At 40.7% G+C, this 21,507-nt stretch overlaps 1 protein-coding gene across 3 annotated transcripts in view; it reads right to left on the bottom strand.

Moving 5' to 3' along the window:
- ASAP1 (ArfGAP with SH3 domain, ankyrin repeat and PH domain 1) overlaps positions 1-21,507 on the bottom strand; it is a 368,734-nt gene that overhangs the window by 118,383 nt on the left and 228,844 nt on the right. For all 3 annotated transcript variants that reach the window (XM_084619542.1, XM_084619543.1, XM_084619541.1), the window contains exons 8-11: positions 17,046-17,175; positions 16,121-16,206; positions 14,246-14,321; positions 8,600-8,686 (exon numbers count right to left, since the gene is read on the bottom strand). In XM_084619542.1, the coding sequence (XP_084475668.1) occupies positions 8,600-8,686; positions 14,246-14,321; positions 16,121-16,206; positions 17,046-17,175 (379 nt within the window). The remainder of the gene's footprint in view (positions 1-8,599; positions 8,687-14,245; positions 14,322-16,120; positions 16,207-17,045; positions 17,176-21,507) is intronic.

Genomic DNA, 21,507 nt, shown 5'->3' with positions numbered 1-21,507 from the left:
CACACAACAGAACCACTAACCCAGGAACCTATCCTTGCAACAAAGCCCGTTGCCAACTATGTCCACATATCTATTCAGGGGACACCATCATAGGGCCTAATCACATCAGCCACACTATCAGAGGCTCATTCACCTGCACATCTACCAATGTGATATATGCCATCATGTGCCAGCAATGCCCCTCTGCCATGTACATTGGTCAAACTGGACAGTTTCTACATAAAAGAATAAATGGATACAAATCAGACATCAAGAATTATAACGTTCAAAAACCAGTTGGAGAACACTTCAATCTCTTTGGTCACTCGATTACAGACCTAAAAGTGGCAATACTTCAGCAAAAAAACTTCAGAAACGGACTCCAATGAGAGACTGCTGAATTGGAATTAATTTGCAAACTGGGTACAATTAACTTAGGCTTGAATAGAGACTGGGAGCGGATGGGTCATTACATAAAGTAAAACTATTTCCCCATGTTTATTCCCCCTCCACCCCCTACTGTTCCTCAGACGTTTTTGTCAACTGCTGGAAATGGCCCACCTTGATTATCACTACAAAAGGTTTCCCCCCTCCCCCCGCTCTCCTGCTGGTAATAGCTCACCTTAAGTGATCACTCTGGTTACAGTGTGTATGGGAACACCCATTGTTTCATGTTCTCTATGTATATAAATCTCCCCACTGTATTTTCCACTGAATGCATCTGCTGAAGTGAGCTGTAGCTCACAAAAGCTTATGCTCAAATAAATTGGTTAGTCTCTAAGATGCCACAAGTACTCCTTTTCTTTTTGTGAGCAGAACAGGTAATCATGAAATGATCCATCCCCGGTTACCCATTCCCAGCTTTTAGAACAATGGAACATCTGAATCATTGTAAAATAATATTTATTGGTATGGCGGTACCAGAGAAATCATGGGATGGTTTCCTCTTGACAAGAGGCTTTTGTGGAGGGTTGGCTAGAAGTCTGCAGGATCTTGGTGTGCGAGGTCTGAGAAGCAGGCCACTGTACTAGCTGCAGGCCTACTACTGCCAACGATACCAGTACTAAGAGGCAAAGCAAGTCTTTTGTGGCTGCATACACCTCCGGGGTGGTTGGGATCAGTACCATCTGCTCCATAACGGTCCTTAGGGAACGGCCTCAATGGACCTAGCACAGGCTCCGGAGGCAGCAGTCCTCCTTTTGGAGGCAAGGAGTGTTGTAGGGATGGCCTCTCTTCCAAACGCTTTATGGAGCATCCACCTCTGTCAAGCTTCAGACTAACATAGAAGAGTGAAAGATGGAACCTGAGGAAGGTCTGAGTCTCTTCTTTAGTACAGGGGAACAGGACAGAAAAGCCGCAGACATCTCTAGTGGGGCGTACCATACTGAAGTTGATGTACTTCAGCTGTTCTCCCCATGTGACTACTCCTATGGGGATGGAAGTGTTGCTTCCAAAAGCAAGCATTTAAGCTTCGCTGCCCTATCTTTTTTTGAGCGTGGCTTGAAACCTTTACAGATGTGACATTAGGAGATTCCCACATCGTTGACAAAACATTTCAGGCAGGTTGAATGCAGGTCGTTGACCAGCATAGGCTTTCCGCAGGATCTGCAGGACTTAAACCCTGGCAAGCGAGGCATCATTCTGGTACCAGTACCAAAAGAGGAAAAAATGGTCAAATAAAGGACCAAAAATGGGAACTTAGCCCTAAAACTGTCAAAATTTGACTAAACTAACCATAAATAACTGTTGTTGTATGCAGTGTGGTACCTCCTATGATGGTCCCAGGATATTAGAAAGATAAGGTGGGTGAAGTAATATCTTCTACTGGACCTCTCTCATCAACAGAAGCTGGTCCAAAAAAGATCTTACCTCACCCTTGTCTCTAAAACAAACTACAAATTTACAACTACACCTCTACCCAGATATAACGCGGTCTGCGGGAGACAAAAAATCTTACCGCGTTATATGTGAAACCACGTTATAGCGAACTTGCTTTGGTCCCCCTGCTCCTTGTCCCCTGACCGCCCCCTCCAGAGACCCCATCCCTAATCACCCCAGGACCCCACCACCTACCCAACCCCCCTGCTCCCTGTCTCCTGACTGCCCTGACCTCTATCCACACCCCCGCCCCCGACAGGCACTCACCAGCAGTGGCGGGAAGCAGAGCAACGGGGCCCCAGCCAGCTCCACTCTGCCAGCTCCCAGCTGTGGCGCTCCGCTTCCTGCCGCCGGTGAGTGCAGGGAGCTTGGGGAAAGGATGCCCCCTGCACTTACTGGTGGCGGGAAGCAGAGTGCCGTGGAGCGGGCTGGGGCTGGACTGCTCCACTTCCGCCGCTGCCAGTGAGTGCGGGGGGTGGGAGGGGCGGATCCCTTCCCTCAAGCCCCCTCCCCTGAGCGACACGGCTGGGTCCGGGCGAGGGAAGCAGAGCGGGCTGCTCCCAGTCCCCAGCTAATCACCCAAAGTGCCCCCCCCACAGCTCCTGCCTCCCAGACCCGGGGGGGGAGGGGTGGGGAAGGGCCTGCTTTACCACATTGTATGAGAACCCGTGTTATATCGGGTCACGTTATATCAGGGTAGAGGTGTATATAGAAAAAAAAGCGAGGGAAGTACTGAATTAATCAAGTCTGGAATTGCTCTGACAACTGTGACTGGTGATAAGAAGGAACTGAGGGGGGCCAGAGGTGGTTCCCTCTTTTATCAGCACACAGTGGCACTTGAGCTACCCCAATGGGTACCACTGAGGAAAAAAATCTCCAACATCTAAGCAGGGAGCACACACGTACCTACACTGGAACTGACACGTGCAATCACTCAAAGAAGAGCTACAAGGTATCTGGTTTGTGTTAAAAGTGTCATGGGAGCTTTAATTATGAACAGCCAAGACCTCAATTTTACTACCTTAAAGTACTTTGGAAGGTAAATGGTAAGTTAATTTGTGAATTTTGATGCAATTTAAAATAGTTTAGAACCTTACAAATCTGCAAGAGAAAATCCAATTTCAGTTCATATGCTGTAATATTCTGAATTATCTGTAAATTTCCTGATGTTAAATGCTACAATGCAGTAATGCAAGGGAAAAATGCCCTTAATCTCTAACAGCCATGCCATCTGTTTCAGTAACAAACTCCAACTTTAATCATGTAAAAGTTCAAATACCCATAGATCATTGAAGAATTCGTTGTTCAAACCAGGGTCATGTATCTTCTGTGTCAATGTCATTTAACTCGTGTGCTGAGTGCTATGTTATTTTGGTATTAAAGGACTAAAAAGCTATTGTATATTTTAAAAGCTGTGACAATCTAATGAGTAAGGACTCAGTTTAACAAAGCACGTAAGTATTTAGGAGTACAGTATAAGTTACAGTAACTCCTCACTTAAAGTTGTCCCGGTTAACGTTGTTTCGTTGTTACGTTGCTGATCTATTAGAGAACATGCTCGTTTAAAGTTGTGCAATGCTCCCTTATAACATTGTTTGGCAGCCGCCTGCTTTGTCCACTGCTTGCAGAAAGAGCAGCCCGTTGGAGCCAGCTGGTGGGGACTTGGAACTGGGGTGAACCAGCAACCCCCCATCAGCTTCCCGCTCCCCTAAATTCCCTGTGCTGTAGCCTCCCAACAGGCTATCAGTTGCCAGGCAGTTCAGTTGTCCCTCCCCGCACTGCCATGTGCTGCTCCTGCCCTCTGCCTTGGAGGGAGTCTCCTACTTGCTGTACAGGGCGGCGGAGGAGGGGGAGGAGGAAGAATGGTTAATATGTCAGGGTGTCCCCCTCCCCCCTGCATCCCGCTTACACCATAGCCATAGAGCAGGGGGGACACACAACAGGGCTCAGGACAGAGGGAGCTTGCTGATCTACTTAAAAAGGCAATGTACTTAGAGTGGGGTCAGCATACTTAAAGGGATAATATGCATCTCTCTCTCTCTCTCTGTCTCGCACACACACAGGTAGGAGTCTCTGTCTGCCATGCTGTCTCCCCTCCCTCCATTTGTGCTGCCTTGTAGAGTGTGAGGCTACATTAACAACAATGTGTTAACCCTTGAGGGCTCAGCTGTTCTAGTTCATCATTTAGCAGTAAGGCATTCCCTGGGAAATATCCCATCCTCTGACTTCACCACCTCAACCAAGCCTCACAATCATCACTGCTGTGTACAGTATTAAATTGTTTGTATAAAACTTATACTGTTTGTATACATATAATATAGTCTTTTGTCTGGTGAAAAAAATTTCCCTGGAACCTAGCTGCCCCTACTTACATTAATTCTTATGGGGAAACTGGATTCGCTTAACATCGTTTTGCTTAAAGTCACATTTTTCAGGAACATAACTACAACGCTAAGCGAGGAGTTACTGTATTGTATTGGGTTTTTTCTTCATAAATGCAGTAATGCAAATTCTAGTGCATTTTAGGCCTAGAAAACAGACTGGAAAAAGAAAAGGAGTATTGGGTAATAGAAGACTCTGCAGCAGAGCAATGTCAAGAGACATTGTTGGTGAATTGAACTCTATAAATCTTTTTAATTCCATAGAACATCTCAGCTTCACTTAAAAAGTTATTAGGGATTGAGGAACTTGGAAAAAAACATCCTTGTTTTACAAATTCTATTAGAGAACATGCTCGTTTAAAGTTGTGCAATGCTCCCTTATAACATTGTTTGGCAGCCGCCTGCTTTGTCCACTGCTTGCAGAAAGGGCAGTCCGTTGGAGCCAGCTGGTGGGGACTTGGAACTGGGGTGAACCAGCAACCCCCCTATCAGCTTCTCCTGGTCTCCCACAGTATTCTTGTCAGCAAGTTAAGGAAGTATGGGCTGGATGAATGCACTATAAGGTGGGTAGAAAGCTGGCTAGACTGTCGGGCTCAACAGGTAGTGATCAATGGCTCCATGTCTAGTTGGCAGCCGGTGTCAAGTGGAGTGCCACAGGGGTCGGTTCTGGGGCCGGTTTTGTTCAATATCTTCATAAATGATCTGGAGGATGGTGTAGATTGCACTCTCAGCAAATTTGCGGATGATACTAAACTGGGAGGAGTGGTAGATACGCTGGAGGGCAGGGATAGGATACAGAAGGACCTAGACAAATTGGAGGATTGGGCCAAAAGAAATCTGATGAGGTTCAATAAGGATAAGTGCAGGGTCCTGCACTTAGGACGGAAGAATCCAATACACCGCTACAGACTAGGGGCCAAATGGCTAGGCAGCAGTTCTGCGGAAAAGGACCTAGGGGTGACAGTGGATGAGAAGCTGGATATGAGTCGGCAGTGTGCCCTTGTTGCCAAGAAGGCCAATGGCATTTTGGGATGTATAAGTAGGGGCATAGCGAGCAGATCGAGGGACGTGATCGTTCCCCTCTATTCGACATTGGTGAGGCCTCATCTGGAGTACTGTGTCCAGTTTTGGGCCCCACACTTCAAGAAGGATGTGGATAAATTGGAGAGAGTCCAGCGAAGGGCAACAAAAATGATTAGGGGTCTGGAACACATGACTTATGAGGAGAGGCTGAGGGAGCTGGGATTGTTTAGCCTACAGAAGAGAAGAATGAGGGGGGATTTGATAGCTGCTTTTAACTACCTGAAAGGGGGTTCCAAAGAGGATGGCTCTAGACTGTTCTCAATGGTAGCAGATGACAGAACGAGGAGTAATGGTCTCAAGTTGCAGTGGGGGAGGTTTAGATTGGATATTAGGAAAAACTTTTTCACTAGGAGGGTGGTGAAACACTGGAATGTGTTACCTAGGGAGGTGGTAGAATCTCCTTCCTTAGAGGTTTTTAAGGTCAGGCTTGACAAAGCCCTGGCTGGGATGATTTAACTGGGAATTGGTCCTGTTTTGAGCAGGGGGTTGGACTAGATGACCTTCTGGGGTCCCTTCCAACCCTGATATTCTATGATTCTATGAAATTTTTTTAAATGATTTCAAAACACCATTTGGGTGTCAATATCTATTCAAATAGAACTTCTTTCCCTGAAAACAATTTATTCTTTCATTATAGTAAATGCCTCCCCTGAGCTCACTGAATATTTGAGAATAATGACCTTCCTCCTTTTACTTTAAAAGTATCCTTTTCAAGCCAAAATTTAATTTTAAAAGTGGGTTTATCTTTTATTTAAGTCTGACAGCTTGACACATGGTAACTGCAACTGGAATAACTAAATCAGTTCTAATTCACATTTTAGTTAGTTATTTTATTGCATGTCTGTGTGTGGAAACATACTTCAGAAAAAAAGTGCTATATTTCAATGGAACTTGTATTCATTTTTTGCCAACTTAAATTTCACTGAAATAAGATGAATTTAGTCAGAAATAAAAATGTGCAAACAAAATATGCAATTAAATAGCAAAAGGTGTGAATTTACAGCTGATTGAGCTCTTTTGGTTGCAGTTAGCATATAAACAAGACCTTAGAGAAACTTGGAGAACATACTGGGTAAAATACTGGTCTTACTGAAGTCAATGCGAGTTTTCCTGTTGACTTCAATTGGACCAGGAGTTCACTGGTTGTATGTATGGAATGCTCTCTCTAGTGGATTATCCTTTTGATCCATTGTCTATGTTTCATAATCCTTTTGTTTACAAAAAAACATGTATGAATTCTGGGTGTTAAACATGCAATACTCAGTGACTCTATTATAAGGAATACATACAGGAGCACAAGTTGCATTTTTAAGTAAGCCTCTCTGAGTTTTGAAAACTGTCTTGAAGATAATGGCCCCTAGCACACTATAAATTCAGAAAGGTAGTCTATATTTATTTTTTAATTCTCAGTAGAATTACTAATGCTATGAAATGATGAAAAAAACACTGAGCTGTTTCAGATTAACTGATAAACAACTTTAAAACTGGCATACTAAAACACATGATTATATATATTTCAGGAATGAATTACTATGCTCTGTTAACGTGTTGGGATTCTGATGTCAAATGTTTCTATATCTCTTTTTTATTAGTGATAGATCTTAAAATAAAACAAGAATAAACATTTCTGTTTCTAGATTTCTTGATAAAATTATTTTAAAATTTATGAAATTTTTCCGTTAATCCATTTCTGTTAATGAAGCCAACAATTATAAAATAACACTTAAAATTTGTGTTAAGTATGAAGATGTGGGAAAGAATGACTGTCTTTTAATAATTTACAAAAATACTAAATTATGACTATACATCTGACTTTAAATAAACCCTCTGAGAAGTCATATTGCAATCTACAGACATCAGCTAAAGAATTTCCGTGTGCTACATACAAAATTAACAATATAAAGTATATAAAAAATGGTCATTTGTTCTGGTTACCAATGTCCACTATCTAACATTAGCAATACTGCCCAATTATAGGATCCCCACCAAGGCATTAATCTTCATAAGAATCTTATTAGAGAGTGGAGGGTGCTCATGATTTACAATGTATGCCATTACAAAATCATCTGCACAATCCACTGATTGCCATTTTTAGTACCCTACGTTTAAGAACAAAAGAAGATTTGATAGAGTTTTCCATTTTTTAAACTACTAAAACTGAATCATGTTCTTCACTGTTTTGGAGAGAATATGATCAACACTTTCGCATTTGATTTCCCTCAGATTATTTTTAATTTCTACATCTATATACCAGCTGATGTTTAGATTTAGACTGAGCAGCCAATGAGGTACAACACTAGTTGCCAGCAAGGCTTTGTATTACACTGGCTACCAGCATGGTACATAACTGGTTACTCCAGAGATGGAGAGCTTTAAAAACACTATAGTAGAGTGCAATATAAGGGCTATACTATAACTATATTAAGTAACTGAAATAATTGATCATAAAAAAGACGGAAAACTTCAGATTCCTAATGTTATTTTCACCATATGTGTAAATTAAATATTAAATATTTCACATTCTTAATATAGTTAGATGAGGGATGGATAGTTGTTATTTTTGACCCTTAATGACATTAATTTTAAAATTTACTAAGTAGACCCTCTGCTCAAACTGTAATTACAACGCTTTCTCTGCAACTAAGCATACAAAACGTGACATTAAGAAATCATAGAAGGAGGGCATATTTATTTGCATGGTGTTTAAGAACATGGTTGGGTCAGGTGACCCTGTTAGGAGTAGTTGGTCATACAGACCAAACTTCATTATATATGTCCTGCTGCTGTAATCAAGATGTGAGAGGAGGAAGATCTGGACCAGCCTTAACAGTAAACATTTTCTTTTGAAAAAATTAAGTTTTTATTTTAAAAATAGGTTTATCTTCTTTCCCATCTTAAGTATTACCGACATCACAAAATAAAATGGCAGCAGCATGGGACGAATACGCAAAGGCAGATCTCATTTTTATTTTGAAATATTTTGTTACTTAGCATCATAGTATTGCACAGAATTTGTAGTATGATTTCTTGCTGTTTCTTTTGAGGAGCAGAAGGGGAGGGAAGGGTCTCTTCTCACATATGAAATCTGACAAATATCCAAAACCTTGCTCTGTATTGACATGTAGTTGGATATTTTGAATGTTATTTTTGTTGAATACTGTTTAGGAAACAAACAAATTGTTCTGCACAAAGAAATGATGCCTATATACGCCAGTTTTCAACTCAGACTTCATACAATTTACATTCTGCTCGAGAGTAAGACATGTAAAATTACCTACCTCTTTCTGATCAAGCTGTAAAGAGGATTTTATCAAGTCTCGGAGCGCAGTAAGCTGTTTCTTTTCTTCATCTTGTGTCTGCTTTATCTGTGGAAGGAAAAATTACTGGTATTATTTCCTTTTCTAAAAGCAACTTTTACCTTCAAAGTTTAAATTCACCAAATTTGGCACTCTGTATTTGGCCTTCGTGGCCCCTGCCTGAGGTCCCGCTGCTCTGCTACGCTTGCCCCAGGAAGCAGTGAGATAGGAGAAAAAGTGGAGCAAAGGTGGGTCCTCCATGCCTTTCTGGTGAGGCCTCACTGAAGCAGCCATGTTGGAAGCTAAAGAAACCTGGTCCTCCAAGGTCTGAAAGGGGTAGGGACAGTCAAGCCAATCAGAGCCCTCAGGCTCAGATAACAGGAACGGCAGGGCCTTAGCAGGTCATCCTGGCTGAAATCAGAGGAGTGAGAAAGAGAGGTCCTCTATGGCTTGGAGATAGAAAAGAACCGAAGGATGCTGGCCCTGAAATAGGGCTGGAGACAAAAAGGGTCTGGTAGGAGAAGACCAGAGAAATAGCAACGGACTGAAGTAAGCAGTAAGTGGCTACTGTGTATAGGGTTCCTGTGTTGGAACTCAGAATAGTGGGTGTGCCTGGGTTCCCCTACCAGCCACAGCTAAAGTATAAACCCCAAGAAGGGGACAGGCTTTATTTGGGAGCCTGAACAAACAGCCCAATTTAAAGTGCCCAGAGCCAGGGCTGAAGACCTGAGCGAGGGCAAAAAGACTGTTTAGTTATTGGACTTGGATACCCCAGAAAGGGTTCATTCAGACTTTGTGACTGGATTGGAAAGCCAAGCCACGGAAGGAAGATCCAATAAGGTTGGCCAGCAGCCTGCAGGGAGCACCAGAGATAAGCAAAGGACTGTGATAGCACACCCCACCACTCAGAGCCATTACAGTCACCCATGAAAATTAAACACACAGTAGTCTATTCCTTATGTATTTATCCTCTATACGCATATACCTCAAAAGCAAGCCAAAGTGAATGTATATTGAGAAATAGCCTCTTCAGTCTCTGCAAATGGATAGCATGTACTTTCTTGCCATATGTTAATGGTTCATTATAGTTAACACCACTAAATTAGTCTCCAAAGTCTTAATATTTCAAATAAGCTTGACAGCTGGTTTATAACTAGACTGGAAACGGAAAGAGTTTAATTCAACCACATACATAAGGTCTGGGAGCATGTGTAATTCTGTGGCCAGAGGTAGGGGTGATGTCATCTGATTTGTAAAAGTCTACAGAATCTCAGTTTAACAGTGTCAACTTCTGCAGCATGATAGGAGGGAATCGCTGCCATCCTGGCTCCCAGGTTGAGGTCCACCAGTTGGTAGAAATTTTAATAATACAGTGTTGTTGGAAATGGATTGAGCTGGGTATCATTCAAAAGCCCTATCTCCCTCGAAAAAAATGGTATCAAATATGACAAATCCTAGAACAATTATGTAAATATATATTTAAGAAAATGTTTTAAAATATATTTTTTAAATTATACTTTAACACAGGCATGTCAAACATGCAGTCCTCACGAAGATAAATTGTGGCCTTTGACTGACAGTACTGTGTTATCAGTTAATGTCCAGAACATACCTGCTAAATTTTTTTAAGGTTACAGATTACTCTAAATGGAAGGAGAGCTTCAAGTTGATTTGCCATCATCAGCAAAACAAGAAGTGGTTCCGTGGGACTGATTATCAGCTTTATTTATTATGCCAAAACAGTTGTAATGAGGTACTGGTTAAGACGTCAGCATCCAGCCAGAAATTACTGGAATTCATCTGCAAACGGTATGCATGTAGTTACATAACGTATATTACATAACATAATTAATTACAATTCCAAAGTAATTTATTACAAAATCCTTATTTTTACTTCGGTCTTGATCCTTTTTAGGCATTAATGGGGAGACACAAGAGTACTGACTAACCGCTGAATCTTTGGAGACTATAACTGTGGAGGACCTGGTTAAACACAATGCTCAGTGGCACTTTAAATGCTGTAAGAAGTGCACCCATAACCTGAATTTAGCAAGGCTGGAGAGGAAGTACATTGTGCATCAGGAAAAAGTTGAAGATGCTGGGATATGTGCTAGCTGTGGGCAAGACTCACCTTATACTAGTTCCCATGGCACATGTTTCGAGAACACCTGCTTCTTGTCTGGTAAGCTGGAAGCCCAATGGCATCCATTAAATATAGTTTCAACACATGAGACAAGTGAGAAACTATATGAAGTAGTCACCCTTGGTGAGAACATTCCCTGGAAAATAAAGTTTTAAGTGGCTGCATTGATCCAAAAGACACCCACACATACAACACTGCCTATCACATCGACTATGCCAAGGAAGTATGTAATGTGTTGCATCAAAAGTAAAAGAAACAAATACTGGTTTTACCACTGCAAACTGTACAACTCAACTGGAGTTGACTAATTGTCTTGCAGAGGCTCTAATGAATGGGAAAGTGTTGTTGATGGCTGATGCAGAAACTAAATAGAGAGAAATATATGCTTTGAATGGGATAGAAAAGGAACAAATGTTTAACAGAAAGGCTCTTAGAGCACATATTGAAGATGAACTGCGGGCTACGAACATTGCTTTTTGCAATCTGATCCACAGAAATGAATCTCAGCACATATCCTTGAAATCTTCAAAAGAAGTGGCACTATCAAAAGCAGAAAAAAAGAGCTGATTCCAACAGTAATATTAAGACACTGTTTGCAGCTGCTAAAATTTTACAGAAAGGCATTTTGTCCTGCATGCAGTATGTTGGGAGTTTCAGGGACCGATAGATGATGCCCAACCTGAATAAGAGATATGGAAAAGTCTGACCCTGACATATGGGAGAAATTTTGAAAACGAAATGTGGTTGTTAGAAGGTTGCCTCTTGGCCACTTCTGTCCACATGATGCCCTAAAACAAGAATACAGAGCTTTGAAAGTCCTTGGGGAGGGAGAGGTGAGGGGGCGGGTTGGTGGGCATAACAGTATACAAATGGAAAAGGAGTACTTGTGGCACCTTAGAGACTAACCAATTTATTTGAGCATAAGCTTTCATGAGCTACAGCTCACTTCATCGGATGCATCCGATGAAGTGAGCTGTAGCTCACAAAAGCTTATGCTCAAATAAATTGGTTAGTCTCTAAGGTGCCACAAGTACTCCTTTTCTTTTTGCAAATACAGACTAACACGGCTGTTACTCTGAAACCTGTCAGTATACAAATGCTCTTTCCTATTTTCCTGACAATCCCAGAACTCCATCGAATTTCAAATGAAACATTAAGCATGGCTGAGATGACTCCCCAGAAGTAACCAAACATCATCTAGTCTCATCAGGTGCTGTTAAACGTTAAGAAGGGTCGATTTTAAAGCTACAGGATGATCTTACTCTCTCTGAAAACCAATTTGCATATGACAGACCGGAGCTCATTAATAGCAAATCTTCAGTGATAAGATTACAGACAGGTCATTGTTTACTCATCTCCTTGTTGTGTCTAGATCTCAGGGTGATACTGATCTATGTGAGACTTTGGGAAAGTAGGAGTTCTCCGTGATACCACGACTGATGGTCGAATGTAAAGGAACAATGTATACGTGCCAGGAGAAAAGCAAACTAATGCACAACTTGCATAGTCTTTCTAAGCCAACACCTACTGACAGATTTTCTAGTGCTCTCTGTGAGAAGGTACCCAATACTTCCTCAAGATTCTATTTTTGTGCATGCTGCTGGGAATCAGAATCACAGTATATCCCTCCAAGCTGTGTTCCTACTACTTAGAACATTAAAAGCTGGCACGTTGCCAGCATTCATATGCTGAGTTTACCATTTCAAGACCAAGATTGTAACACTTGCAGAGCTATGTTGGTGGATATTGTCTAAGAAGCAGAAAGAGAAAAGTTGCCACTGACAAGGGGTACATTTATACCTGCTACCAAAAGGGCAAACTACCAAGTAATGAAATGGTTTTAGGACGATTAAGCGCATCCAAAACTATCTTCCCATATTGGGCATGAATCGGTCTTCGAGGAGAACCTGATCACATCAGTTAAGTGTGAAATACCATGCATTCTTGAATCAATCCTTCAGCTAATCAAATGCTTGTATGCAATGACCAGATGCTCAACACCCTGCAAATGTCTGGCCAGCAGCCTGCCTGGCATAGAGATGTGTTAGCTTGGCATGTACAAGGATCAGTGTGATCACATAGCTAGCAGTGAGGCCCTAGACAAGGACAACACTGATGATGAATACATGTTTTCAGTCCAGCATGTCCAGACTAGCTTCCCTAGTATTACCAAAGATCAACATGTTTTTTATGTAAGCAAGACATCCCTGTGTTGAAGTATAATTAAAATGTTGGGTTTTAAACATTATCTCAAATACATATCTACATATGTATGTCATGTTTGTCATCATTGTGTTTGTGGGAGAAAGGGCTTTTGAACGATACCCAACTTGACCCATTTCCAATGACACTTATCAAATTTCACCAACTGGAGATCTGGCAGCAGAAGTAACACCCCCCCCCGACCCCATTACGCCATAGAGGGTGACACCACTGAAATTATGATTCTGTAGATTTTTACAAATCAAATGACACTTTCCTTACCTTTGTATCGTTCACTTGCTTCCAGAATGAGATTTTAACACATTATGCCCCCAGACTAATAAACTACAAAAGCTAATGGGATTACCATGGCAATGTCTACACAACAAAAACAAACAAACCAATCAACCAAGTAGTGGAAGCGGGTCAGAGTTGTAGGTCAACTGATTCGGGCTTGCGGGGCTCATGCTACAGGGCTAATAGTAGTGTAAATGTTCCTGTTCAGTCTGGAGCTCAGACTAGGAGACCCTCCTCCCTTGCTGGGTTTCTGAGCCCGTACTCCAGTCCTAGCAGGAATATCGACACTGCTATTTTTAGTCCTATAGTGAGAGCCCATGAGCTGAAGTCAATTGTCCAAGGCTCTGAGACTTATTGCCACAGGATTTTTTATGCCATGTACATGTACCTTATGACTTCAGATTATGAAATACAAAATTACATTGGTGACACTGAGCTCTAATACTTTATCATTTTTTGCCTCCAAATCAACAATCACCATTTGCAATATTAGTATTTGAGAGATTACAGAACTACACAATTCACTCATCAAATGCTGTGTTGTACACAATTCCAAATTAAGTCTGTATTGTCAAGCAGTCCATTATGAAAACCAGACACAGATAAAATTTGTGCTATATTAGTGAATATCTGATGCAAGAATACCCATCCAGTACTATCCACATGGTACAACAGTTAAAGCCTCTATTTGCAGCTGAATAGATAACTTCTTCCTCAAAGTAAATCATGGTATAACTTACAGAATGCAAAGGTTTTAGGAAACAGTTAGTACCATCTAACTACTAAGATAGCTTGTCCCACCATTTTAGTTACAGTTGAGGCTTGAAGGAACACTTTTTTATTTTTACAGTGTAAATGTGAAGTTAGATTATACTTTTAGCTATTTAGTTATTTCGGTTTACTGATAGCACTTAAGACTGAATTCAGATGAACAAGCAAAAACATTTTCCTATTTTCAAAACACTACAGTACCTCAAATTACTTACATTGTATAAATCGGCAGCCAACTTTTCAATATACTGTTTCAACTTATCAGCAGTTTTCAAGCCATCTTGGAAGAAACTACAATGGAAAATACCCGTGATTTATCAGCAATACATGAATTTTCTGTATCAAAAATCATTGAATTTTACATTGAAAATTATACACAACTTATACCCATTACCAGTTGTCTGAAACCATCTGAAATATCGTTTCCACATAGCTCTAATTTGAAAGCACTTTAAAGATATGAATGTTATATTATAATTCTTCACAAATATCCCTTACTGCATGAATACAGAGTATGCCCAAATATATGTAATTTTATGACTGAGTTAATCTTGAAACTGCTTTTGCATACAATTTTGATTTGGTTTTAGCATTTCAGACTTCAGAGTATACAGTGATGTCATGTAAAAAGCAAATTCACACAGTACACACACTGCAAAAGCCTACGTGTACGAGTCTCATAAAACTCTGCAAACCCCACACACATTCACCCAAACTGCATTCATCAACTGATAGGTAGACATAGGACATACAAACCTCTGTAGATAAACACAATATTAATCTCTGTCAACTAAGTATTTATTTTAAGTGGAAAGCTCTGGGAAAGAGACTGTAATTTATCCACCAGAGAGACAAGCTCTTAATTCATGTATTTCTCTTAAGATTTCAATGGCACACTCTCCCTTACCACTTCTGTCAGCAGAAGAGATTTAACACTGACTTCTACCCCTAGATACCAACATCAATAGAGATAAATTTCATTGTTTTATTTTATCACTGCTAGTAAACATTTTTCTCTTTAGCGATTCCTATCTCTCTCTCTCTCTCTCTCTCATCACAGCTGCACATGAGATCTCCCTCATCTTGTGCATCAATTCAAGACAAAAGCGTCTTAAAGTCTAGTTTTGGTAAGTCTGCCTCTGTGCTCCCATCTGTAAAAACTGATATAATTTACCACTTATCTACTGATGTCACATGGATGCTGTCAGGATTACTTGTTTGTAAAATGATTTTGAAGACTAAAAGTGCTATGTAAATATTAATTATTATTACGTAGAAGTAAGCAAGTTACCTGTTCATTACATTCCAGCTCCATCTGCTTTGACAGTTAAAATCTGCTTCCTACACAGCACTAGAGGGTTATGCTGCCTTTTCACTAGACCTACCTCTCTCTCTGGTTCCCTCTTTTCTTTTTGAAGGAAGCAGTTCTTTACTTGCCTGTGGAATCTCTATTTAGGTTGGTCATATTGTAGTCACCATCTTTTCACTTGGAGGAGGACTAGAGAGAGCAGTATTTGGACCAGACAAAGCTATTCCCTAATTAACCTAATGGATCACTGTTGTGCAATACAAAAAATACCCTTCAACCCTCTCACTCCCACAGAGTGAGAAACTCAGAACAGAAATGAAAGATACAAATTTGATATGGCCTTACAAAACACTATCTTCAAGTTCGTTTACTAGTAAGAATTATGGATACACATAAGAGAGCTAGCATGTATTCTACTGCAGTCCAGTCACTTTACCCTAGTGATATTAAATGGAACACAAAATTGAATAAAGAACTGAATTCTATTGATACTTTAAAATCAAATTCAATGGCTCTCAATTCATAGACAGCACTGATCATTAAATATTCAGAATGGCCCAATTTAACAGTCTGCTTGGAATAGACATTACCTGGACTTGAGTCAAAGCTAGGCAATGTTCACATTTCTGTTGTCAGATTTATTTGGCAGAAAAGCCTCAAATGCTTCAATGACCCACCATCAAAAGACAGACACCATCAAGACAATGTAGCAAAGGGAGGTAGAGAAACACATTTGTTTAACTGAAATATTGGATTTAACGATCCAAAGTGTTATACTTACTTGCACTGTGCATGATAATACTTAATAAGATTCTGTAGAAGGTCCACACCTTTTTTTGTCTTGATTTCATTAACCTTAATGAGATACTGTAGAAATAAAAACATAACTTGCTGATGATATTTATACGTTAGATCTTCAGCTATGTTCAAAAAGAAGAGCTTCTGTCTCCAATCTGTTCAACTAATTCAATAATGATCTCTGTGGTTACCTTGTTGCTGATTTGCAGAACATTGAACCAACACACAATGATTAAAACCTGAATACGCAAAATAAATTAGTATGTTTTTAGAATGCCCAAATGAACTAATTTTAACAATTTCTAATACAAGTTTGCCATAAATGCAGGAATTTTTCCCCCTCAAACGGTAGGAAGACATGCCTTTTCATTACATCACAATTATTAGTGCATTACTTCAAAATAAGAATGTTATCAAATTCTAATTGATTTCTCCTCAAATTGAATATAAAGAGAACTATTTTAAAAGTTACTAGTAAATATTTTAGAAGCGATCATCGTAAATTAATATTGATTGAACTAACATGTCAGTTTAACAGGCATCACCAGATTCTCAACCAAATATTTCCTAATTTTACAAACAATATATCAGAAAAGACATCCGGAACAGCAATGCTTTGCACCTAAAGACCAAGAAAACTGTTTTTGCTTACTATGCTTTCTTTAGCTCGAGAGCCTTACTCTAACAATCTAAACAGAGGACTGAAACTCAAAATGAGAGGATGGCGAAGCCATGTCTTGCATAGGATTTCCAGAACAATAATCTTTAATATAGTTCAGCCACTTGACAGCCAAATGCATTTTCTAATTTCACTAGCAAGAGAATTTCATCACCACTTTCTAATAGGATCGATAGGACACTTCTATTAAAGTATGACACATAATTAAATGGTGAAAGTTGTTTCTTACTTCACACATCTGGAGCTGAAATAGTCGCCTTTCCTTCTCCATTTCTTCTGCTATCTCAGCTCCTGTTATCTCTGTTCGTATCATCCCATGCTGTTTTGCATGTTCTCTTTTTTCCTTTTCAATTTTTGTGCTGGAATTATAATTAAAATAGATTTTGGGAAACTTATTTCACTGTAATGTGATCTAGAAATTTTACTAAAACATACATTGTATAACATCATGATGGAAAAATAGCCATTCTGTAAACACACATTCTCCCATATTTTAACAAGTTCCCTCAATAATACCTTGGGATTTGAGAGAACTGACTTGCAGACGAAATGCTGCCATCACTATTAGGTGAGCCCTCAGTGAACTGAGTAAGAGACCAGAAGACTGATGTGTAATAGATACTCCAAAATGTCCTGAATGAAGGCCAGTATTGGCTGAATTCTCCACTTGGACCAATAAGCTGCCGTAATAGAAGGCCTCCTACTGTTAAGCAACATCTGTCAAACAGCTTCCGAACATTGTTGCTCCCTCCTCATCTAGTCATGCAACATCCACACCATGAGATACAGAGTGCTAAGTGCAAAACTTGACCTTAGTTGACCCAACTCGTGGTGCTGAGTCAGTAGGTCAGGATGAAGAGGAAGTAATATGGGAGGCTGAACCAACAGACTGAGAAGGTCAGACAACCAACATTGCTTCAGCGAAGCTGGAGTGTGGAGAATCATTTTGGCATGCTCCAACTTCAGCTTTAAAATGACCTTTGTGGTGACTGGGATTGGGGAGGGTGGAAGCATACATCAGAGCTAATCCCTAATTGAAGTGCAAGGGGTTGTTTGGAAGCCTGGGATGAGACCTGCTTGAGAGCAAAATTGATGGCACTTCTTGTTGTCTCTTGTTACAGAAAGATCAACAGTCAGAATGCCCCATTCTGCAAAGCTGGATCTCACCACACACTGACTTCAGAGACCACTCATGATCCTGGGAGAAATTCCTACTGTGCTAGAACTGCCAGTTGAGTATGGCCCAACACCTAGATTCATAGATTCATAGATATTTAGGTCAGAAGGGACCATTATGATCATCTAGTCTGACCTCCTGCACAATGCAGGCCACAGAATTTCACCCACCACTCCTAAAAAAGACCTCACACCTATATCTGTGCTATTGAAGTCCTCAAATTGTAGTTTGAAGACCTCAAGAAGCAGAGAATCCTCCAGCAAGTGACCCGTGCCCCATGCTACAGAGGAAGGCGAAAAACCTCCAGGGCCTTCCAATCTGCCCTGGAGGAAAACTCCTTCCCGACCCCAAATATGGCGATCAGCTAAACCCTGAGCATATGGGCAAGATTCATCAGCCAGATACTACAGAAAATTCTTTCCCGGGTAACTTGGATCTTACCCCATCTAAAAACCCATCACAGGCCATTGGGCCTATTTACCATGAATATTTAATTACCAAAACCATGTTATCCCATCATACCATCTCCTCCATAAACTTATCAAGTTTAATCTTAAAGCAAGATAGATCTTTTGCCCCCACTACTTCCCTCGGAAGGCTATTCCAAAACTTCACTCCTCTGATGGTTAGAAACCTTCGTCTAATTTCTAATCTAAATTTCCTAGTGGCCAGTTTATATCCATTTGTTCTTGTGTCCACATTGGTACTGAGTTTAAATAATTCCTCTCCCTCTCTGGTATTTATCCCTCTGATATATTTATAGAGAGCAATCATATCTCCCCTCAACCTTCTTTTAGTTAGGCTAAACAAGCCAAGCTCCCTGAGTCTCCTTTCATAAGACAAGTTTTCCATTCCTCGGATCATCCTAGTAGCCCTTCTCTGTACCTGTTCCAGTTTGAATTCATCCTTCTTAAACATGGGAGACCAGAACTGCACACAGTATTCCAGGTGAGGTCTCACCAGTGCCTTATATAACGGTACTAAAACCTCCTTATCCCTATTGGAAATACCTCTCCTGATGCATCCCAAGACGACATTAGCTTTTTTCACAGCCATATCACATTGGCAGCTCATAGTCATCCTATGATCAACCAATACTCCAAGGTCCTTTTCCTCCTCCGTTACTTCTAGTTGATGCGTCCCTAGCTTATAACTAAAATTCTTGTTATTAATCCCTAAATGCATGACCTTACACTTCTCACTATTAAATTTCATCCTATTCCTATTACTCCAGTTTACAAGGTCATCCAGATCCTCCTGTAGGGTATCCCTGTCCTTCTCTAAATTAGCAATACCTCCCAGCTTTGTATCATCTGCAAACTTTATTAGCACACTCCCACGTTTTGTGCCCAGGTCAGTAATAAAAAGATTAAATAAGATTGGTCCCAAAACTGATCCTTGAGGAACTCCACTGGTAACCTCCCTCCAACTTGACAGTTCACCTTTCAGTAGGACCCGTTGTAGTCTCCCCTTTAACCAATTCCCTATCCACCTTTCAATTTTCCTATTGATGCCCATCTTATCCAATTTAACTAATAATTCCCCATGTGGCACAGTATCAAACACCTTACTAAACAGATACTTTGCCTCAGTTTTCAGTAAGGGTAATGAGGAGTTTGGGAGAAGCGGCTAATGGGAATGAGAATAAGGAAGCATCAATTACCACTTCCAGAGTGGAAGCCAAACTCAAACAGCTTAATGGGACCAAATGAAGGTGCCCAGATAATCTCCATACAAGAATATTAAAGGAACTGGTACATGAAATTGCAAGCCCAATAGCAAGGACTTTTAATGAATCTGTAAACTCAGGAGGCGTACCCTATGATTGGAGAATTGCAAATATAGTACCTATATTTAAGAAAGGAAAACATAATGGTCTGGGGAACTACAGGACCATTGATTTGACCTCCATTGTATACAAGGTCTTAGAACAAATTTTGGAAGAAAGAATGATTAAAGATACAGAGGTAAGTGGTAACTGGGATAGAATTCAACATAGTTTTACAAAAGATAGATCATGCAGACCAACTCAATCTTTCTTTGAGAAGATGACAGATTTTCTAGACAATGGAAATTCAGTAGATCTAACCTCCCTAGATTTCAGTAAAGCATCTGATACATTTCCATATGGGAAATTATTAGTTAAACTGTAGACAATGGGGATTATAATATGAGAATCAAAAGGTGGGTAAGGAATTGGTTAGAGGTGAGACTACAACGAGCCATATTGAAACATCAGGCCAGAGAGAGATTATTAGTGGAGTTCCTCAGGGATTCATCTTGGGACCTGTGACAGGATCCCCAGGGTACAACCTGGAACTGGGGTACTGCACTGCCCCCGTAACTCTCCAGCCCGGGCTGTCTCTCACAATACTTTGCTAGTGACAAGCAGAAAACCCCTCCATGCGCTGTTATCACGAAGCACAACATGTGGAGCCCCACACCCAGCTAGACAGCATGAATGCTCCCAGAGCCACTCACGAATCACGCAGAGAAAGACACCAGCAAATCTCCCAAGCCTGGCACCCTAGACTGTACTGTCTTGCCCTGGTCAGAAGCCTAACCAGTGTAAGTTTATTACCCAGTCTGTCCCTCCCTTGATGTGGAGAGGACACACACTAGCCTTTGTCACCTGAGCTGAAATTTCCCATGCACTTCAACCAAAACACACTGTTTTTGGTAAAATATAAAATAGATTTATTAACTACCAAAAGATAGATTTTAAGTGATTATAAGTAGTAGACACAAAAGGTCAGAGATAGTTACCAAAGAAAATAAAAGGTAAGCGCAGAGTCTAAATCTTAAACCTTAATAGACTAGGCAGTATTTGGCTCCAGCAGTTTTCTCACTCCACTGGATGTTACAGTTCTTAATACACAGGCTTCCCCTTTTAAGCCTGGGACCAGTCTCCTCAGTTGAAGTCTTTGTCTTCCCAGCATTTTTGTCGTTTCCAGAGTAGGTGAGGGAAGGAGAAAAGCAAAAGCATGATGCCACTGTCCCCTATTTTATATCCTCAGTCTGTGTGTCTGCAAAACACTAGCCCAGACATGTCCTGATGGGCTTTGCTAAGTCACAAAGTTGAGCAATCCCCCATTGTGTGATGCTTGCATACAAGACCAATCTTATTTAATATTTTCATTAATGACAGAACAAAAAATGCAGTATGCTAATAAAATCTGCAAATGACACAAAGTTGGGAGGTACTGCCGATATGGAGGATGACCAGACTATGATACAAGGAGATTTGGATGACCTTAAACGTGAGTAATAGAAATGACATGCAATTTAATATTACAAAGTGCAAGGTCATGCCCTTACGGCAGGGGTGGGAAAACTTTTTGGCCTGAGGGCCACATCTGGGTATGGAAATTGTATGGTGGGCCATGAATGCTCATGAAATTGGGGGTTGGGTGTGGGAGGGGGTGAGGGCTCTGGCTGGGGGTGCGGGCTCTGGGGTGGGTCCAGACATTAGGAGTTCAGGGTGCAGGAGAGGGCTCCGGGCTGGAGCAGGGGG

The sequence above is a fragment of the Lepidochelys olivacea genome, assembly GCF_965140295.1.
Source record: "Lepidochelys olivacea isolate rLepOli2 genome assembly, chromosome: 2".
Lineage (NCBI taxonomy): Eukaryota > Metazoa > Chordata > Testudines > Cheloniidae > Lepidochelys > Lepidochelys olivacea.
Note: the sequence above shows the minus strand (reverse complement) of the source record. Positions and strands in the feature narration are given on the sequence as shown.